Below are 21,808 nucleotides of genomic sequence, written 5' to 3'. Positions count from 1 at the left end.
ACATGATCTAACAAATATGAATGTGGACAGATTGGCTCATTCTAATGATATAAATACAAATTACACAAAACATTTACTTACATACACAGAAGACAATTTTGACGACACATAAACATATAATTACGACACTGTACTTGGGGTTGACTCCACGAAAATGGTCAAAATTTGACAAATTTTGCCTGTTGACGTCGAACTTAAAGACTCGATTTCTTAAATCAATTCGTAATTTAGCAAACGCAGTTTCACGGTTCAAATACCAATGCACTCCGGAAATCGAACAATTGATTTCGTTGACGAAATACACGTTACGACTACCAAAAGTGAGTTTTGCGAATTGAAAAGGAGAATTTAAAGATTTCCGAACATCACGGCTCAGAGCCTGGTCCCCAAGTGACCGTTAGAAAGACGTCCACACAAGTCAGCAAGTTGATATCACTCCGCGCTCACGTGATTGGCCGTTGTTGGGTCCTTGCCTTCGCGCGTTTTCTGTTTGATTTGAATTTTAATCGGTACACCTGCGATAACTTATCTTGTTCAGTTGAAATTGTTCTACTTACAATGTAGTTAAAAAGAACTATGAAGTTGAATCTAAGTTCTTATTTATTTTTTAAATTATTAGTATGACAAAATAACAATCCTTTCCTTAATTAGTTTAATTACTGGACTTATTTATGCAATCACACATTTAACGACTTGTAGTGCTCTCTAGCGGTAATCACAACTACTATGTCGTCGTAGTACATAACTTGTCCGCAGTGCTGGCTGTTTGGAATTAACAGTTAGCGTTTAGCGGCGGTCACAACTACTATGTCGTCGTAGTGCAGAACTTGTCCGCAGTGCTAGCGGTTTGGAATTAACAGTTAGCGCTTAGTGGCGGTCACAACTACTATGTCGTCGTAGTGCAGAACTTGTCCGCTGCACCCTTGAATCACTAGCTGATTGGTTGGAATATCAAAACATGTTGTGTAATTTTATTAAATAAAATACCCCTGCCGCAGCAAATCTGCAGACTAAGCAAATATCCATTTACCTGGCTGGATTTCTACTAAAATATTTCCTAAAAATTGTCACATTTATTTCCTATCTAAATAACATTAATTTTAGTGAGTACCTACTTAGGTTTGCTGCTACAGGGAAAATATTGAGGTGTGTTTTTTTTTATTGAACGTTGATAGCTTAGTATGAAACAAAAAAATTTCCAAATTTAGTTAAAATATATCCATAAACAAGTAAACTACAACAGTTTATTTATTCTCCATAAGAATAACATGGGAATTTTAAATTTCCATTTTATAAAATTATCTCTGTAACCGTTGGGCATACAACAATGCTTCAATATACAAAATTATTTCTTTTTTAAGCTCTACAAAATAGTTTGGAGAAAAATTATGGAATTTTTTGTTTTTAGGGTAAAAAATGGGAAAAATCAATTTTTACCCCATAAATGTAGGTTTACATGTTTTTACCAAATTTCATCTAAATCGGATCACTTTTGCTAGAGTTATCACGCTAACGGACATATATACCGGTATATGAATTTGAACGGAGGGTGTTTTTGGCCTCAGGGGACCTCAGGGTCTAGGTCTTACCATGAGACCTACGGTAATAGCTTATTCCCTATATGGGAAATTCGCTAAAAGGGGGAAAAAGGGTACTTATTTGATATATTAGTGAATTTCTCTATAGGGAAGTAGCTATTACCGTAGGTGGCATGGTAAGACCTAGGCCCGGACCAATTTACTTTTTCATTTTGTCTCCACAGGCCAAAAACACCATTCGTTCAAATTTGTGTATATATATGTATGTCCACACCCCCCCCCCCATTAAGCAGGGGGGGGGCCGGGAAAATTTGGAATTTTCAAAGCCGTTTGGTGACTTTCTGAATCCATTTTTAACACCTAAAACTGTGCCCAATCGTCCATAAACTCGCATTTCACCAGTTTTTTGTCATGAGCAAGTAGACATTTAAAAAATTAAACCATGACGATTGCATTTATGAATTTCAAAAAGCCCGGTAGCTCCCTCCTTGACAAGGTCCTGGAACCGCCACTGCTAATCTTCCTATTCCCTGCACCAAATAATATGTTTGTTTTGACATAACCTGTTTTGATAATATATTGGTCAGCCTGTTATGTGGCAAAGATACTAGAAAAAAATATAATTTATTTGTGCAGAGTATAGAAAAATAATTGATCAAAAACGGTTTCTAAATATAATAAATAGTTTGGAGTATTAAATGGCAACTTAAATAATTATTTAATGAACATTTTTTGCTCTAAATTCAGCAAAATCACTTTCCATATATCCCCAGACTTGAGCTACATAACAGATGACAGCCCGCACCATTTTTGTCTGCCACCATTTCTAAAAACCATTGTTTTTATTTGTTTAGATTTAAATTAGATTCCACATATTACAATAGGCCTCTAGGTTTCTTATCATGTGTTGAAGCCCAGTTCTTGTAGGAGAGAGAGGAGAATAATCTGCATAGATAAGTATATGCAAGTCTGCTCTGGCAAGTCAATTACAAAAAAATAGGCTGAATAAAGTAGGTGAGAGAATACATCCCTGTCTTAAACCTGTATTGGTGTTAAAACTGGTTGTGATATGTGATGTCATCTCCAGACCATACACTTGTACTATACTCACTGTAATAGCTTTTCAGATTGTTGAGCATACGAGTTGATATTCCCAGGTTTGACAATTTAAACAATAACAATAATGCCTTTCATCAATAGTGTCAAACGATGAGCTAAAATCAACAAAAAAACACAAATAGGTTTACTTCTTTCTGAACCAATCTTAATTTAATCAAAAAGTTAGATTAAAATTAAATTGTATTTTTGAAGCATGTGTAAAGTGAAGCTCTTAGGAAATTAGCCTTTGGGGCAGAGCCCTTAAGGAATTTGTTCATATTATACAAATCATTTTTGGCGAATCTACAACACTATAATCCTAATTTTTGATGTGCCCTATGCCTGTTTTTTTATTTTGCTAAAACAAAATTTCTAAATTTGACCTTATCACTTAATTCAGGGGTTTTTTCAAACTTTACAAATTTTCAAATTTTACAAGTACTATGAAACACTGTTTAATGGAAATTTATTGTAAATAAGACACAACAGGGTGTTTTTACAAGCTCAAATATAGTATGTATTGTAGGTCTAAGTTTTTTTTCTTTGTTTACAACGGATCTGGTTTGATTAAATTTGTATGTGTCAATAATAGCCTTGTTGGTTTTTTAGGTACTGGAATCACACCTGGAAACTTAATTTTAAACCTGTCTTGGCATAAAACCAATAATTTACTAGTAACATATTCTTCTCACTCTTTGATCGAGGGAAATACCATGTTGAGTCTTGTTTACAATAAATTCCCAATACAGTAATACTAAACCTCATGGATAACTATGGAACAACGCATAGCTGATCGATGTCTCACAGTACTTGGAATTTGGGTTGTGTTTGAAAGAAAAACACTCTGTATAATAGATACTTTTATATGGAACAAAGATAAAATCTCTAAATATTAGAGCTTTTAGAATTTAAATTCATAATATCTCCAATATTATAATGTTAATAATCCATAATCCAATAACAATGTTATCGTACCAAAACAAACTAAGTGTGGGCTGTAATATTTAAAGTATTATCAGTTAATTTAGTTGTAACAATATGTTTAAATAAAAACCGAGCCCATGACGAACTTTCTGTATACAAATTTCACCTTGTATAGAGAAACATCTAAATAATAAACACGATTTTCCAGGACGTATGCTATAAAAAAGAATCGTTTTGGCGCTCATGGTGTTTTCCCTTGCTTTGACGAACCACGATTCAGAGCCAAGTTTTATATATCCATTGGTGTAAGGAAACCCCACATTCCAATCACAAATATGCCCCAGAAACAAGAGTAAGTACTGTTGCTGATTTAGTTTATTTTTACTTAATTTATAAATATGGTAGGGGAGGGTGGGCCACAATGGAACAAAAATCAAAAAACAATTTTTGTTTTTTTTACCTGTTTGCTTTACAGCTTCAGAAGATAAATGTACTTAGGGAACAACCTATCCTGCATATATTTAACATATATTAAAACTGATAATTAAATAAATATTAACTTTTATGAACCGTTTTACAAAACCTATGTAGGTGCCTATATTGGGCCACAGTGGAACGAACATGATACGGGCCACAGTGGAACAACGAATTAAAAAGCAAAAATACTGTACAAAGAAACTTTTACTAACCTGTAATGGTACACACTTTTAAAACCTAACAGTGTCAAATTCTTCTACTTGTAATTAGTTAATAGTAAGCAAGTCAAAATTTACTTCAAACTTAAAAAATGACTTAAGTCTCTTTGTTGACCCAGTCTCAGAAGGTACAGGCAATATCATCTTAATGTCACTCATTTTAACAAGAGCGACGTCAGCAACATTTGTGATGTGGAAAGCGAATAGGGACCTCTTGTCGGGAATTTTCGATGTTGAGTTAAATATATATTTGAATTCTTATTAAATTTTGAATCGATTGGTGCAAGTCCCACGCATGTATGATCTTTTTTGTTAGAGTTATAGGACTTTGAAATTTTGTTATGGAAAAGGATCATTTTGAGAAAAACTGTTTTGAAAATTTCAAATATGCATAAAAACAGTGTTTTTTGTATCTAAGAAACGATTTTGGTATCAAAAGAAAGCTTATGATGTCCTCTTTGAAAGAAATGCAATTTTTCCTCTTAACTCACGGTAGTTTTCATTTAAATAATTATTTTATTGAAGCATGTCGTAAAAATCGCATTTCAGAAAAGGGACCTCTTGTCGGCCCTATGTTATTTCGCCATAAGATAAGAAAATGTACCTCTTGTTGGGACCGCAAATTTTGTGAAATATTTTGTCCTTCGTGAAATGAACTTTGTTGTAGTTCTCTAAATTTCCACTAGAATGCAGGGCAATTCATTTTTTGGACTAAAATCTGTTTAAAAAGTGAATATTAGAAATGGGACCTCTTGTCTTTATGGCGAAATAACATTGAGCAACAAGAGACAAAGAAAAGAGACAAGAGACAGACCAAGCGGAGGCTAACCAAATGATTTATTTAGACCTTGCATCTTCAATCCGAGATTTTAACCGATACTGTCATGTTCTATGTTAAATGAGGTATAATAATCAATAAAAACCCGAAACTCATAATATTTTCGACCTTAATTACTTATATCGGCCGTACTGAAAATTTTGCATCTCTGACAAGAGGTCCCTTTTCACTTTCCACATGACATTTGGAAAAGTAAATGACCATTCAAACTTAGGGTTTTTTTCGCAAAAAAACTCACTTCTACTTCTCCAGTAAAGTCTTCAGGTTTCAACACTTTTGCAACATAAAAAACATTGCGTGTTAGCTCGTCTTTTGGTCTAAACTTTATCAACACAAAATCATCAACAACTGGTGATCGGTCTAGTTTTTTAATGAAATCTAGAAAATTATTATCTTAATTTTCTTACTGCCTTCAATTGGGCCGATACCATCAAGTTCTTCGCCACTTTCACTTCTATTGAGCTGACTATTGTCAGTAGGTCTCTCTTTGCCTGCTGTGCTGGTTGAAGGGGTGGAAATAAAAAAGATTGTTGGATCAGTAATTGGACCTTGCGCAGCTAGTGGTGACTGTTGTGAAGGCGATATTGTTTTATCCGTTACGTAGCTGCAAAGGAAGTCGTTATCTGTAAATATCTTATTGTCGAATTGAAAAATTCCTGTTGCCTTAAAACCAGATTTGATGTTTGAAGGAGTTAAGGCCGGTACACACTAGGACACCCGGTCGTTTATCAACCGGCAATCTGGTTGACGAGCGACTAAGTTTATGATTGAACGTTTTATTGCTGAGGGATACAGACTAGGATATACCTAGCACTTTCAACCAAGCTGGAAATCAATCAAAATTTGGTGGGGATAGACAATGCGTTTTGTTCTGGTTCACCCTTAAGCCTATCTAAGTGTGTACCTAAGTGACAACACCATGCCCCCGACAAAGAGGAAATAGCTGCCGAAGTTTTGATTATATTTAAAATTGTGGGAAGTAGAGAAGAAGAAAGAAATTGTTTAGAAGATTTTGGGTTAAAGGGTGGCTTTAACGTAGAAATAGTTACAGCCACATAGCACTACTACGAGCTTTGCTACTTGAAAATCCTCAGGATTTTAAGAACTATTTACAGATGTCAGATGACAGTTTCCGTCATACTAAGCAACCAGTGACGCCCGTGACACCTCACATAGGAAAAAAGGACGCCAGATTGAGATTTTAGCATGGTTTTGTTTCGTCAGTTCATTTTTTGTTGTATTGCCCATGCGCATGCCGTCTTTAGTTGATCAACTTAGTCGCTGAACCGTACACACTCTAGTTTTTTGGAGAAATCTGATTGCCCGGCAATAAAATGGTTGATTGGAAACCCCCAGGTTTTTGAGACATGTTCGAAAAAAACCAACATGTTGCCTGGCAACCTACAAATCGCCGTCAATCAAATTGACAGAACAACACACACACACAGTGACATTTGTGCAATTTGGTCGCTCGTCAACCAGGTCGCCGGTTGATAAGCGACCGGGTGTCCTAGTGTGTCATCAACAAAAAACCGGCCTTTAGACCTCGATCATGGCCCAATTCCCATTCTCTCGTTGTCTTTTGCCAGATTGAGGGATTGTATTGTCAAATGGCTTTCATGGTTATATGATCAAGATTGTAGGGTTATCTTTGGAAGAACCACTATGCTTGATAAAATGTTTCATGACATCTACAAATAGATCACCATACATCCACCCTGTAGCTGAGGCTAATCCTAATGTACCAGGAGGTGCCCCATTTATCATGTGTTCCTTGAAGTTTTGTCCTGGGAAACACCATGGCTGGTGGAAGACTATTGCCAGTTGCACTTATGATGCAACATTTAGATCACCTCTTCTAGCACTCGTACACTGGATGAATTGCTGCTGGATGACTTGAAAACATTTTAAAATCAACACATGATTATTCAAACTTGAGAAAAATAAAATAAAATATCACGAAACTATCACAGAAAAATATAAAAACATATTAAATCTACAATAGTAACTTTTATTCATTTTTCCTCATCTTCGCCAAAGTGGCAATGTCCAGGCCAGGATAGTAGGAGTCGAAATTTTCAATTTTCCTTTTGTTCAGTCTGACATAGGTTCCGTCCGGAAGAAAGACTCTTTTCCTCTTCGTATTTGCTCCTCTTCTTTTGTGTGCCGGTCTTTGCAGCTTGAGTTGGGGGTCTTCCATTTGTGTAGTCGCAGAGTATGTTTTGTCGTGGCTTCGACTTCCATCGGTTGTTCGTTGGTATCCGACGTGCTTCCAAGTGACTGAGGCATTTCTGTATCTTCCTTCTTCAAAGGGCTAAGCTTCATTTTAGCCAGACTATCAAGGACAGAATTTTGCTTAGGGGAATGTGGGAATGGGCTGACTATCGTTTTCCCGGAGTCTATAAACTCTCTTAACTCTTCTAATAACGGGTCAGGGGCCTCAGCAGATTCCCTTTCTTGAGGGCTCAAAACGATCTCCAAAAAGTCCTGGGGTTGTATAAACTTTGTCTTCTCTTGATGGGTTAGGTAGTACCCCTCCCGGTTGCTTTTTATCTCTTTTCCTGGAGAAATCATTCTAGGTTGTAGTTTTGTTAACACTTACTTGGTTCGGAGCTTTCTTTGGCTGTGGTTTCCCTGTAAGTTTTGGGTCGCAATTTTGCTGGCTAAGACAGATGGTTTCTTATCGGGGTTTTTATTCTTCGGGTCCAAAGGTTGAGACGCCCACTTCAGTCTTCTTTCGATGTGTTTTCTCATTTCGTCCGATGTCATTCCTCGTAAGGTAGTTAGTGGTCTCTCATGGGTTAGTACATCGGCAAACATGCAAATGTATACCCCGCAGTCACTATCATTGCTCTGTTGTGGGCAGACTTTTAGCATGTTCAATCTGGAAAACTCTTTGTTTATTTTTTTTTTGCGGCTTGCGCTTTCTTTAAGAAAGTAATCCTTAACTTGTTCCATTCGTGCAGTGTGCTCCATGCCCAGGCTATCAAAGGACGTGATGTCGCATTTTTTTGGTCTGGCGACAATCAGGGCCCAATGTCCTATAGTAGCCGGTGGTTGGGGTGGCATGAACAAGGTAAATAGGACAAAATCTTTGTCCAGGGGGTTACCTTTTGCCCACCGTTTTACCCCCTCGTATCCGCTGTTGTTGCGGTCCCATGACGTAAAGAAAAACGATGGGAACGCCATTATTTTCTTCCCTGTTTTGGACGGTTTTTCCAGAGTTTGCATGAAGCTGTTGACAATTTTGTCGTTTAAACATTTCCTGAACTTGATTATATTGTAGTCTTCCGTCGTTAGTTTCTCCATGGTACCTGAAAGCCAAGCAAAGTGTAAGCAGTTGAAAACCCAAATAAAATAAAACTACAACATTCTAAATTTCTAGGCAGACATCCTAGTTAAAATGGGATTGGGGAAGACAGCAGGGTTAGACCAGGTAGGGTTTTAGATCCTTTACGTGTGCTTGGGGAATTAAACCACCGTCAGTTGATAAAATGAAGATGTTGGCCCCTCTGGGCGTAAAACAGTAAATGGTCCTTCAAACTTTGGAGCTAGTTTAGCCGCAAAACCTTTTGAAGCATCGGACAGTTCATGTTTGCAACACAACACTTGTTGTCCTACCTTAAATGAGTTCGGTCTATGCCTCAGATTATAATAGTGAGATTGTTTGTCGTAAGCTTTCTTTAAATTGCTCCTTACACGAAAGTGAATAGATTTAATTACCTCAAATCGGTCGCTACCTGCAGGCGTGGGGTCCTCGTCTGACACTACTTCTGGATTGAATGAACCAGGCAGCCTTATCTCGCGGCCAAAGTTTAGGACGGCCGGGGAATACCCAGTAGACTCGTGAACTGCTGTGTTCATTGCCAACCTAAACTCGTTTAAATACTTGTCCCAGTACCGATGATTATCTCTGATATACTGTCTTATCATCGTTTTCAATACTCGGTTACTCCTCTCGGTAGGATTTGACTGTGGAGAGTAAGGAGCAGTTAATATATGCGAAATATTCCACTCTTTGGCCAGTTCGGAGAATATTTTGGAAGTAAATTGCGTTCCATTATCAGTTAGTATGGAAGATGGTGAGCCATATCTCATAATAACGAGTTCCCGAATTTTATCTTTAACGTCTTTAGCTGATGCCACCCGCATTTGAGCGAGTTCGATCCATTTTGTAAACAGGTCCTATAACACTATTACGTATCGAAAACCTTTTGTGGACTTTGGAAAAGGTCCCATAATGTCAGCTACGACCGTGTACCAGGGTCCCTTCGGTACTCTGAATTTCATTTGGCCCGTCTGGCATTTTTGTTTGGGTTTTTGTTTTTGGCAATTAGAGCAGGATCGTACATATTGTATTACTTCATTTTTCCAACCTGGCCAGTAATATCGGATTCCTACTCTGTGTATGGTCTTTCGGATCCCCAGATGTCCCGCAGTTGGCTCATCGTGGTTCTCGTGGAGAACCTTCTTTCTATCCTCTTTTGGCACGCAAAGTGTCCACGTAGAGACTGGCAGTTCTTTGGTTTGGTTATTTAGTGGTCCTCCGTACAAACTTTCGTGGTATATGGCGTAATTTGGATATTTGTTGGGAGTCTTCTTAACGGCTTTGAACATCCGTTCATACCAAGTATTGGATGGAGTCTTAGAAGTTTCTTTCGTTAGAGAACTATCGACCAATATGCAATCAAGTCTGTCGGCCGATTGACTAGGGATGCGTGAGAGTGCATCTGCCAAGCTATTATCAATTCCTTTTCTATAACATACATCGAAGTTATATTGCTGGATTTCAAGGACCCATCTTCCCAGTCGTTCTGATGGTTCTTTTATCTTAAGAAGCCATTGGAGAGCTTGGTGGTCAGTGACAGCTTTAAAATGATACCCTTCGAGGTATGGTCGAAAGGTTTTGATTCCCCATACTAAGGCTAGACATTCTTTTTCTGTCGTGCTATACTTTTATTCTTGTTTACTCAACAGCCGGCTAGCAAATGCGATAGCGACTTCTTTCCCATCTTGTCTTTGAGTAAGGGCCGCTCCAACCCCACACTGTGATGTGTCCACTTGTAAGATAAATTCCTGGGTAAAGTCAAGGCACGCCAGGACGGGTGCGGAACTTAGTTTGGATTTCAGTGTCTCGAACGCAGCTTGATGTTGTTCGGTCCATTTCCATCTTGCTTGTTTCTTTAATAGAGCAGTAAGAGGCACACAGATTTGAGCAAAGTTGGCAATAAACCTTCTGTACCAGGAGGCGAGGCCAAGAAAACTCCTAAGATGTCTGACATTTTGGGGAACAGGGAAGTTTTCCATGGTTTTCACCTTTTCTGGATCGGTGTGGATTCCTTCTTTATTGACGATGTGTCCTAAATATCGCAATTCTCTTATAACGAATTGATACTTGTCAGGATTGAGCCTAAGACCAGCGGATCTCAAACGTTTAAAAACTTCCCTCAACAGTTCCAAATGCTCATCTAATGTTTTTCCCAGTACTATAATATCATCAAGATATGCGAAAGCTTTGGGTTCTAAGTCAGGTCCTATAATTGTGTTTAGAAGGCGCTGGAAAGTGGCAGGTGCCGAGTTCAGCCCGAAAGGCATGACTTTGGTAGACTGCGGTAGAGCCCAAGGCCGGGGACGGTAAAAGCGGTTATCGGTCGACTGTCTGGGTCCAAAGGGATTTGCCAATAGCCATTTTTCAAGTCTAAAGTTGTAATGAAATGAGCTTCTCTTAGTTTGTCAAGAACTCCATTAATGTAGGGAAGTGGATAGGCGTCCTTGATGCTGACATCGATCACACGGCGAAAGTCAATGCAGAAACGGTATTTTCCTGACGGCTTCTTAATTAAGACGACAGGAGAACTCAATGGGCTCGATGAGGGTTCGATAACGTCATCTGGGATCATTGCTGCTACTTCTGATCTCATGATTTCTTGCATCGCAGGGTTACGGGGATAATATCGTTGTTTCAGGGGCTCAGTAGACTTAAGCCGAATTTTATGGTTTACCATGGTGGTTCTGGCAGCTACGTGGTCAAACAAAGGAAGCTCCTCAGCAAGGAACTGTTCTAATTTCTTGTTCTGACATGAGTCTAGATCCTCAATGGCTGTCAATGTGGTTATTTCCTTTAGGTCCACTGTTCCTACTTGAAGAACCAGGGGATTAACGTGTATGAGACCTAGCTTTTTGATAAAATCAATTCCAAGAATGATTTGAGACGATAATCCTGGTAAGTATATGGCCTCAATTTCAGCGAGCTGGTTTGCTATCCCACATTCGAATATAAATTTGCCGTTTGCCTCAATTCTTCTATTGTCAGCCAAATGTACGAATACTCGTGAAGAATATGGTTGGATTCCAATTTCTTTCAGATAAGTAGCGACAGTATCAGAAATAAAGGTTAGCATGGCGCCGCTGTCCAGTAGCGCAGAAAACTGTTGGCCATAGATATTTACATCAACATAAATTCTTTGATCAGGGGGTTTCTTGGTCTGTACAAAGTTCAAGTGGAAGTTGGCGATAAGGTCTAACCATTCTAACCAACCTTGAGAAGATTCTCTCTTCACTGGCTCTGACGACTTCTCTCCCCCAGAGCCATGTTGGCGTTTCCCGACCGGCAACGGCAGGTGGTGGTTAACTGTCCCTCTCGTTTGCAATGGAAGCATCTGATTTTACGAGGCTTAGGGCATTCTCGAAACATGTGTCCACTACCGTCACAGTTCCAACACACGAATGCATTCTGTGGTATATTAATAGCTCCAATTTGGTGTTGGTTCGGTGGTCTAACGTAGCTGCGTTCATTGAGAGCAAGCTGATTATCTTGGGGGACAGGTGTAGCTCTGTTGGTGAAGTTTCTTACTGGGTCTCTTGGATTCGGACGGATTTCTTTCCGATGAAAAGATGGCAGGTTCTCAGGCTTAGACCACTTGAAGACAATTCTTCAAGATATACACGATCATTCCAATCAACTTTACGTCTTTCTCTGGATTGGTAAGCTGTTTCTGGATTCAGGGCCTGGGCTGGGGACGGCGGTGGGCGATAGGTCGTTTTGTCTCTTAGAACTGACTCGTATTCTTCTGCTTTTCTCAATAAGTCCGAGAGACCAGCAATTTTGTGTCTTCGAATGTATAGTTTGTAGTTGGGCTTCAGGTTGTTATAAATTCGGTCCAGTCAAGTTGCGTTGTTGAATCCTCCTCTTCGTCAGATTAGCGTAGAGATAGCAACTACAAATTCTCGACAGGTCTCTCGCTCGCCTTGGGTTCTTTCTTGGATTTCCTTGTCCAGGTTGCGGTAGTACCCAAGTGGTAGAAACTGCTGTTCAAAATCCTGGCAAAAATCTTCAAAAGCTCTCCACAAATCCCTATTGTTCCTCCACCATAACAAGGCTTGGCCTTTAAAAATTTCGGGCAATGAGCGTAGAATACAATTGGGGGGAATATCATAGGACTTGATGAGTTCATTCAATCTTTCCAAGAATGACACAGAATCATTTCTTCCATCGAACTTTAAATTCCATTTGCGGACTAGATTGCAGATTCCTGGTGTACTTAAATCAACCTTGTTGCTTTGACCCTGTTGACGTAGGCAATAATCGGGTGGAGAATTCCGTTCAGCAGGGTCTTCTCTTCGTTGGTACAGGTCCTGGTGATGTTCGAGATGTCGGCCTCCTGTAGGTTCATGGTCTTGAAGTTTTGGTTGGGAGGAAATAATAGATTGGTGATTTTGGCCATAATCTTGCATCGGATGTTTGTTGATTCCCTTTGAGGTCGGAGGGATCAATTCAGATTTACTCATATCGGCTCTCGTGAGTTCAATTAGTTTGTGTCTGAGGGTATTATTACTACCCTGGGGAGGTAATCCAACAATCTCTTTCAGGTTGTCTACTAGTATCCTATAGTCATCATCTCTGTTTTATAATATGCGAGATTGGGATGGAAGTTTGGGAATATCTCCAAGAAGGTTCTTGCTATAGGAAGGCCCTGAAGTGGTTTCTTCGATGACTTTATAGTTTTCCCAGTCTTCCTCAGGAGTAACAACGGGGTTTCTTAAGTTGTCAACAAGCCTTTTTCTCAGTTCTTTAACGTTTCCCGAGTTGTCTATACTTCTAAGCAGGCACTCCTCTTGTAGTTGTATTTTGTTAAGTGTGTAGATCCAACCAACACGTTCATCCTGATGTAGAGGTGCCTTCTGTTGGAAGGTCGTGGTGCTAGATGACATGATGGGTAGATTAAGAAGTGCCAAAGTGGTTGTGGTGGTTGTAGTGGTAGTCGTAACTGTCGTAACTGTCGTAACATGCGGTGTAGGCAATGGCGGAAAATCCTTTTGAGGCAGAAATTCACCGGTGGTCGCTTGGTTTTCTTCGTTCATCTTCGTTCGATGTTACGAGGAAGTTGATGCTGATGCTGTATCAGTCCCTGTTCGGGTGCCAAAATTTGTGACGTTCTCTCTCTCAAGTGAGGTCCGGGATAGCTCAGTGCTTGCTGGGTATCTGTTCCAGGGGTCGAAACAACGGGAAGCAAAGGAATGGCTCAGATTCGTGGCACACAATGTTATTTGTTTTCAAACAGCCTCTGTCAGCACAGCCACAAAGGAAAGGTTGTGGATAAGGAACTAGTAGGATGTCTGAATTAGTGCGAAACTTCCAATTAACAGGATCTATGATTATGCTAAGATTACTCTAGCAGGAGCGGGTCAAGTGCTAAGATTTCTCTGGCAGGAACGGGTAGAGTGCTAAGATTTCTCTAGCAGGATTGGGTCGTGTGCTAAGATTTCTCTAGCAGGATAGGGTCGAGTGCTAAGATTTCTCTAGCAGGAACGGGTCGAGTGCTAAGATTTCTCTAGCAGGAACGGGTCGAGTGCTAAGATTTCTCTAGCAGGAACGGGTCGAGTGCTAAGATTTCTCTAGCAGGAACGGGTTGAGTGTTAAGATTTCTCTAGCAGGAACGGGTCGAGGGCTAAGATTTCTCTAGCAGGAACGGGTCGATAAAGTCGAATACTAACAAGCCAGAAAATTCGGGGCGTCCGTCTCATACGAGAGCCGGCGATGAACTGACTTCTGCTCCGGTGTGGGGCTTGTATTTATACGCGGCCGTTTCGCGCATGCGCAGAAGTCCTGAAATGGTCAGTTGGGATTCGGATTTTGAGGAGAAAGGATCGGACTGTCTTTTAACATGGAGATTTGGTTTTCTGGATAAATTTGAGGTTGGGGTTGTGTTTTCGGGGCAAATACAGAGTGAACAGGCTAGAACAGGTTGAATTAGGTAACGTGATATGACAAAGGGCGACGCAAGGAAAGGGGAAGGTTGGATAGGACTTCGGAAGGTGACGTAGGGAGCGGAAGGTGACGCAAGGTAAGGGGAAGGTCGGGGAAGGCTGTAGAGGGCGACGTAGGATAGCGGAAGGCGAGGTAAGGTAAGGGGAAGGTCGGGGAAGGGTTTGGAAGACGACGTGGGATAGCGGAAGGCGACGCAAGGTAAGGGGAAGGTTGGGTAAGGGTCTGGTAGACAACATGGGATAGCAAAAGGCGACGCAAGGTAGCGGAAGGCAACGTAAGGTAAGGGGAAGGTCAGGTAAGGGTCTGGAAGGCGACGTAGGGTGGTGGAAGGTGATGCAAGGTAAGTGGAAGGTCGAGGAAGGGTCTGGAAGGCGACGTAGGGTAGCGGAAGGCGAGGTAATGGAAGGGAATGGTCGGGGAAGGTTCTATAGGGCGACGTAGGATAGCGGAAGGTGGTGCAAGGTAAGGGGAGTCGAGGGGACTGTGGGATAATTTAATATAACAATTGGGGAAAACAGACAGGTGTAATTCGGGCACGTTACAGTCTTTTGCACAGTAGTGGTTCCAGTTTCATCTAGATTTTAAATTCGAGTTCCATCTGCAAATTTATTGTGACGACCAAAAGCAGTTTTTAAATTCAGGTAAAAACTGTCAACATTGTGTCGGTTGAACGGCTCTTGATAAGCTGCAACCCTCAGGTTGTCGGACACTTAATCTAGGATGTCTCTTAAAAAAACCCTGCATCCAATCAATTCCAGCTTTTTTATTTGTTTCCCAATTTTTTGACATTTTTTTTTTATCTTTGCCATTTCATAGGCAAGTTCTCTAAAATTCTTACTGGATTTCCCTTAGCACATTTTAGAACACTTAATTATGTATTCTTCTAGTGCCTTTTCTTCAGCTTCAGTAACCAGTCGGCTTCTATATTTTGGGGCCATTCTTATGTCTTGCCCTTGAGCTTGAGCTTTGTTGACATACCTTTGTAGTGTGGTGAGTTTAAGTTCGTACTCCCTTGATGCCTGGCGAAGAGACATTTTTTTTTTCAATTACATCCTTGACTGCACGGCTTATTGTCTCCTTAGAAAACGACCCTTTCTCTGATTTTCTCTTTCTTCCTCTTGACCTATTGATCTGTAAAAAGAACAGCCAGTTCAAGATTTTTTCTCTTGGATAAATTTCCAAAAAGAATAATTTAATGGAAAACGCCCCTAATTTGGTCTTAAACTATTAAATTAAAAACATATAAATAATAGGTAATATTTTTGGTTACAATGAGACACTTTATGTTGGGCCACAATGGAACTGTTCCATTGTGGCCCAACATCAATTGTCTCATCGTGGCTCATGGGTGTTTGACCACAAAAACTAACCCTAATTCCACTTCAGAACTTCTTACAAATATGCTAACTAGTCTAAACGTTTTAGAAAGAATTGTTCTTTATACTGGTGTGTGACACTTACCTCTCATAAATGCAAATGGAAGGTTTAATGTCGTTAAGAAATAACCTGGAAAAATAACTTTAAGTTGTCAAAAACAAAACATGAATTATTTCTCTTCCTTAGTTGGAGGCAGCCATTTGCACCAATAAACTATGGGTACACAAATAGTTTTCGAGTTCAATCACAGAGTGCAGCAGTTGGCAGAATAGCCAAATTAAAAAAAAAAACATGGTTGTTCCACTTTGGCCCACGTTCCATTGTGGCCCACCCTCCCCCTACAGTCCTCAGCCAGACTGTCACCATCCATCCCCCAAGATGGTAAAAAAAATTCAACTGTCAACATTTCACTAAACAATAGTCACTTAAATATGCAGGGTGAGTTTTAAATGAGTTCCCCCCCTACTTTTTTCTACATTTCTTAAGATATCAACTCCGGACCACGTCAGATCATTTTAGAGTAGTAAGTAGGCTACTTCATTTTGACTGGGTATAAATGTTTGGCCGCCATCTTGGATCCGCCATATTAGATACAAAGTTTTTTTTTCAAATGTAAAGGTAGGGTTGTGACCCATCGTTTTAAACTAGATTTTTATGCTGAATACGATGCTGCAACCCGTTTTTTAAAATCTTGATCCATTCTAAAGTTATGAGAACTGTTTATAACATTATTTTTAGCCCATTTTAACATTGTGCATTTAGAAACTAAGAACATAATCGCAAAATAGTGCTAGATAAAGATAAGTATACACCACATAATATACATAAATCTTTATCTAGCACTATTTTGCGATTATGTTCTTAGTTTCTAAATGCACAATGTTAAAATGGGCTAAAAATAATGTTATAAAAAGTTCTCATAACTTTAGAATGGATCAAGATTTTTAAAAACGGGTTGCAGCATCGTATTCAGCATAAAAATCTAATTTAAAACGATGGGTCACAACCCTACCTTTACATTTGAAAAAAAAACTTTGTATCCAATATGGCGGATCCAAGATGGCGGCCAAAAATTTATACCCAGTCAAAATGAAGTACTTACTACTCTAAAATGATCTGACGTGGTCCGGAGTTGATATCTTAAGAAATGTAGAAAAAAGTAGGGGGGGGAACTCATTTAAAACTCACCCTGTATAATTGTTTCTCTGTTGGCTTTGATTTTCCAAGTTTGAACCCCGTACCCAACTAGTTTCCTTATAGTGTAAAGCGTAGCACGAGGCTCAAAAGTACCTACTTAACTTTCCTAAAATGTAGTGAAAATAAGTTCTTTTGATTGCCTTATGGAGAGGAGGCCTGAAAACAGTTTTACTTGAATAAATCATTTTAATGATAAGCTTTATTTAACTTAACTGACAGTTCTAGCTGAGATTTATCTAACTTAACAGACAGCTCTTACTGTGCCTTACATCTCACCTTGAACATGTTTAATCTTTATCAACCTCAAAAAGTGATACTGACCATCATCCTAAAGTTCTCAATTTTTCTAATAGACATAAAATATCCTAAGAGGAACCTGGACATAATAAAATCCCTTTAAGAAATAATTTGCCTTTTTTTGTTAGACTCAATCCTTAAATGAACCCAGGAAAATAAATTGAGAGATAAATTGAGTTTATGTAAATACTATCAACCTATGCTTACATTTAAGAATCTCGGCTTACTCCTTGTGGACCGCCCCCCTTTTAGAGGTTGAGAGTTAATGAACCCATGAAAAACAAGATAGGTCTAACAAAGATACGATGAGTTTAACCATTCTAACTTATACTGTTTTGAAAAAAGTTGGGGGAAAGGACTTTAAACTCACCCTGTATAATTCACTTTAGTGGCCATCCTGTTTCCAGTGAATGTAAAACTATCCATTTCCCCGTAGCCCAAAAATACAGTATGATTTTCAATGCTAAGTAAATTGTTAATCTTAATTGTTAAGGATTACCATACTATGTTTAGAATCGGATTTTGTTTGGAACAAAAGAAAACAGTAATGTGCAATACGAGTACATAGCACACATTTGAAATTGTTAATTATTTCAGAGAGAATATTTTTTCCAGTGAAATCAAGCGCAAGAATGTACCGATACTGATCAAAATACTTCAAACACTGATATTGTGGAAGAGTCAAATATTAAGGTATGTGAGCGGCAAAATGAGGTACTCTATGTAAATATTTAGTTCAAACAACCTATAATACTTTTGTACAACTATGATTAATGAAACAAATATACAAGCCCGATACCCTTAAAGTATTAGTTAAATTCAGTGTAAAAATATTGCACTAAACAGCCAAATTAAATATTCACGTTGTAGCTAATCTACAGCTGTCAAAATTTTTCTGAGCTACAAATTTTAAGTTAAGCCTATTACTCATTCAATTACCCTGCTATCCTCACAAAAAGGCATATAAATGCATAAAATTAGGAGTCACTAGATGCTATTCTTCAAGAAAAAAATTTGGATTAAATAATACATTTTATAGGTAAATCTGCTTTTCCCTTGAATCGCTGAAAAGTTCATTTTATTATTTACGATTGGGAAAAAAGTTTTGTGTATCTGAAATTTTTGCCCAAAAGTTGAAAAAGGATTCCCAGATTATTAATTAGTAATTATGTATTAATCTGATTTTAATATCTGATTCAGAGGAGAGTTTGGAATAAACTGGTACACATTTGAAGGAACTCCACCCATCTCCCCTCATCAAGTGAATTTTCTGATCTCACCTCTTCAGATGGATCAACTTATGATTCCTGGAACAACTACCCCTCTCCGTGTTTGGGCACAGGGTTCATCCCTTATTAACTTAAAGGTTGCTGTAGAAGACTCAAATAAATTTGTAGCTTCAGTGATTTTACCCTCTGTAAATTTCTACAAAGATTACTTTGGCGTGAACTGTCCACTTCCAAATTTGGATTTGGTGTCATTTCCAAGCTCTGGGCACGATTCTACTTTCGGAATGATAATTGAAGAGTAAGTATTTCTGAGTGTATTTAATCTTAAATGTAAGACTAAATTACTTACGTAATTCCCGTCACAGCTCAATAAAATATGTCGGAAGGTATGGGGGTTTAGTGAGTGGGAGAAAATTTCGCGCCGTTCCGGCCAAACCTCGCATGCGGGGTTGGTTCGGCAGATTGGCCACAACCTAAACCCCAACTCTCACTTGTTAGCTGCGGAGAGCTACCTTCTGCCACTGGGTGTTGGTCCACCTACAGAACCAAGTGAGGGGGGCCCTAGACTAAGGTGTAATGCGATCCGTGCCAAGAGTCTTGTGGCACTGGGGGCCTAATATTCAGTGTCTTAACGGAGCCTTCTGGGAACCAGGGGTAACCCAGTCGTACACACCCCTTACCTCTCTAATCGGGTCACTGGGGAGGTGGACTTAAATACCTGGTATTCGTGAGAACAATGTAGACAGTCTGACCCAAATGGACAAGCTCGCAGAAACCGGAAAGGAACGAAAAACGACTTTCCAGGGGCGAGTTGCAAAGATGGAGGATAGCGGATGCTTTAGCCAAAGGCGAAAAGGTGCTATCCAGAAGTGAGAGGAGGCTGGTGTGGGCTGCCAAGCACCCTAACTCTGCTGCCTGCAAAGCCAGTTCCTCCGGGAACTAGGATGCTGGGAAAAAGCAGAGCAAGGGTGGTACCCCCAAAGCTGACTCTAATGAAGCCTCCAGGAAGAAAGGTGGAGGCTGTGCTGACGCAGCCACAAAGGATTGGCTGGTCAAGCAAGTTCAGGAGCTGAGACCTTTCAGGGAAATCTCGCTACGGCTTGCCCCAGCCAGAGACCTTGTGAAAGCTGTGAAGGTATATTTATGTGCCCAGCCCTACAAGGTCTGCGTATGAGATCCCTCGTACGAAAATCGACTTTCCAGGGGTGAGTTGCAAAGACGGAGGATAGCGGATGCTTTAGCCAAAGGCGAAAAGGTGCTATCCAGAAGTGAGAGGAGGCTGGTGTGGGCTGCCAAGCACCCTAACTCTGCTGCCTGTAAAGCCAGTTCCTCCGGGAACTAGGATGCTGGGAAAAAGCAGGTCAAGGGTGGTACCCCCAAAGCTGACTCTAATGAGGCCTCCAGGAAGAAAGGTGGAGGCTGTGCTGACGCAGCCACAAAGGATTGGCTGGTCAAGCAAGTTCAGGAGCTGAGTCCTTTCAGGGAAATCTCGCTACGGCTTGCCCCAGCCAGAGACCTTGTGAAAGCTGTGAAGGTATATTTAGGTGCCCAGCCCTACAAGGTCTGCGTATGAGATCCCTTGGCCTATTGATGGGAGACCAAAGGGAAGAACAGGTCACCATAGTCAAGAGGCTCTCACGGTTCACCAAGGACCTGGGATTTGACGGAGAATGAGGACCTGTGAACGAGGGTGCACAATAAGCTGTTCTAGCTGCGATGCAATCCCATGGTAACTTGTAAGCCTGGCCCTCTATTAAAAAAAAAAAAAAAATAAAAAAATAAAATATGTCTATTCAGGACATGTTTTGGTGTTAAAACACCATCGTCAGCTTCAGGTACATAGTGTAGAGTTGATCAGTTGTTAACATCGTCAGAAGAATAAATAAACACAGTACGGGCACGAATAAATACATAAAACAGTTAAACATTTAAAAACAGGCCTGTTCTAACAAAGATGACCGACCGCACAGGTAGCAAGGGACAGACTAGACCAGCTTATGCTTATCAGTTGTGTGAGAGAGAAAGAGATATTGGGCAAGGATCAGCTGTTGTAGGATGGACGGAGTTATTGATGAGTGAATTAAAAATGGTGTGGGAACTGAATTGTAGTTTTTCGTTTAATATAGTCTCACGGGTGTTAACGTTGTTAAAACTTTTGTATATTTCATACTCCTCTAGAGTGTCCATCTTTTACCCTTTTCTGCAAGTGTGTAGAATTTCCAAGCTGTCATCAATATTTCCCATTGTATGATTAAAGTCAATTAAATGTTGTGCGAAGGTGGATTTTTGTTTGGTTACGCTGGCAACTGGTCTGTGCTCTTTATGGTCATAATGGTCATGCAATTGTTCATGACAATAATTTATCACATTTCCTGTTACTTTACTGTGAAAATAAGTCTGACTCTTCCATTGTAATAAACTATTTTCCCTTAAACCCATAAAATATTCACTCCTAATTCACAATTATTCTTAAGTCTTGAATACTCAGCTCAGATACTAACTCATAAAAAACGGTTTTGCAGATATACTTTTTTAAGAAAATAAGAATCCTACTTGTTTCAGTATAATCAGGAAGGGGCCAAATCATCTTCTTTTGTTTGGATGGATTAATATTTCTTTTGTATTCATTGATTCTTTTGTTTAGGGAAAACACGCTGGTTAAACATGCCGAGTTGAAAGAGAGCATCAGAATGGCACACAACGTGGCTACCATGTGGCTGGATGGTATGGTCACCTTCAGTTGGTGGAATGATTATTGGTTCTCCTGGTCATTGTCTGAACATCTAGCCACACTTGCCGTGAACCATGTGAGCAATACAGATGCATAAAGCTTTTCTCAACACAGTTTACTCTTGACAATCCGTATACCTATTCTAATTGATTGGTTCTGGTTGGACCGCAAAATTGGACTAGAAACCACAACCAGATAAGATCTTGTCATAGTGCAAATTAAATTGACATATCGCTCAATATAATTTATTTCTCACAGCGTTGGATTATTGGGTGTGTTTGATTATGTGGTGTCAAATCTAGCTTTCTGATCCTAGTCTAAACTTTGGGGCAGGAAAAGGCTTCCCCGAAGATTGCTTCAATACTTTTTGCATGGGGGGATTTGAAATAGTAGAGAAAAGTTTCTCTCAATATGAGTAACTTCACTTGTTTGTGTGTCTTCAGAAATACATTGAAACCTAGTTTTTGAGCACTCCATTTTACTAAAATTTTCAGAGAATTCCCTGATAAAGCTTTTCTTTGCAGACCCCTTTCTTTATCGCATTCCGCCTCTGTACAATTTTCTGTAACCTTTAAATTGGGTTTACCATGTGGTAATAATAGTTAAGTGCCAGCGG

The 21,808-nt window shown here is 39.6% G+C and overlaps 1 protein-coding gene across 4 annotated transcripts in view; it reads left to right on the top strand.

Annotated features, from left to right (window-relative positions):
* LOC128998737 (aminopeptidase N-like) overlaps positions 1-21,808 on the top strand; it is a 58,549-nt gene that overhangs the window by 19,240 nt on the left and 17,501 nt on the right. The window contains exons 4-7 of one of the 4 annotated variants that reach the window (XM_054425063.1): positions 3,769-3,912; positions 17,848-17,925; positions 18,433-18,759; positions 21,106-21,268. In XM_054425063.1, coding sequence (XP_054281038.1) covers positions 3,769-3,912; positions 17,848-17,925; positions 18,433-18,759; positions 21,106-21,268 — 712 coding nt within the window. Of the gene's footprint in view, positions 1-3,768; positions 3,913-17,829; positions 17,926-18,432; positions 18,760-21,105; positions 21,269-21,808 lie in introns of all 4 variants that reach the window. The other 3 variants (XM_054425062.1, XM_054425065.1, XM_054425064.1) reach the window with 3 other exon arrangements.

The sequence above is a fragment of the Macrosteles quadrilineatus genome, unplaced genomic scaffold (assembly GCF_028750875.1).
Source record: "Macrosteles quadrilineatus isolate MER2022 unplaced genomic scaffold, UCM_ALF_1.0 Scaffold_7__1_contigs__length_78375512, whole genome shotgun sequence".
NCBI classification, from domain to species: domain Eukaryota; kingdom Metazoa; phylum Arthropoda; class Insecta; order Hemiptera; family Cicadellidae; genus Macrosteles; species Macrosteles quadrilineatus.
This window is presented reverse-complemented; position numbering and strand designations above follow the sequence as displayed.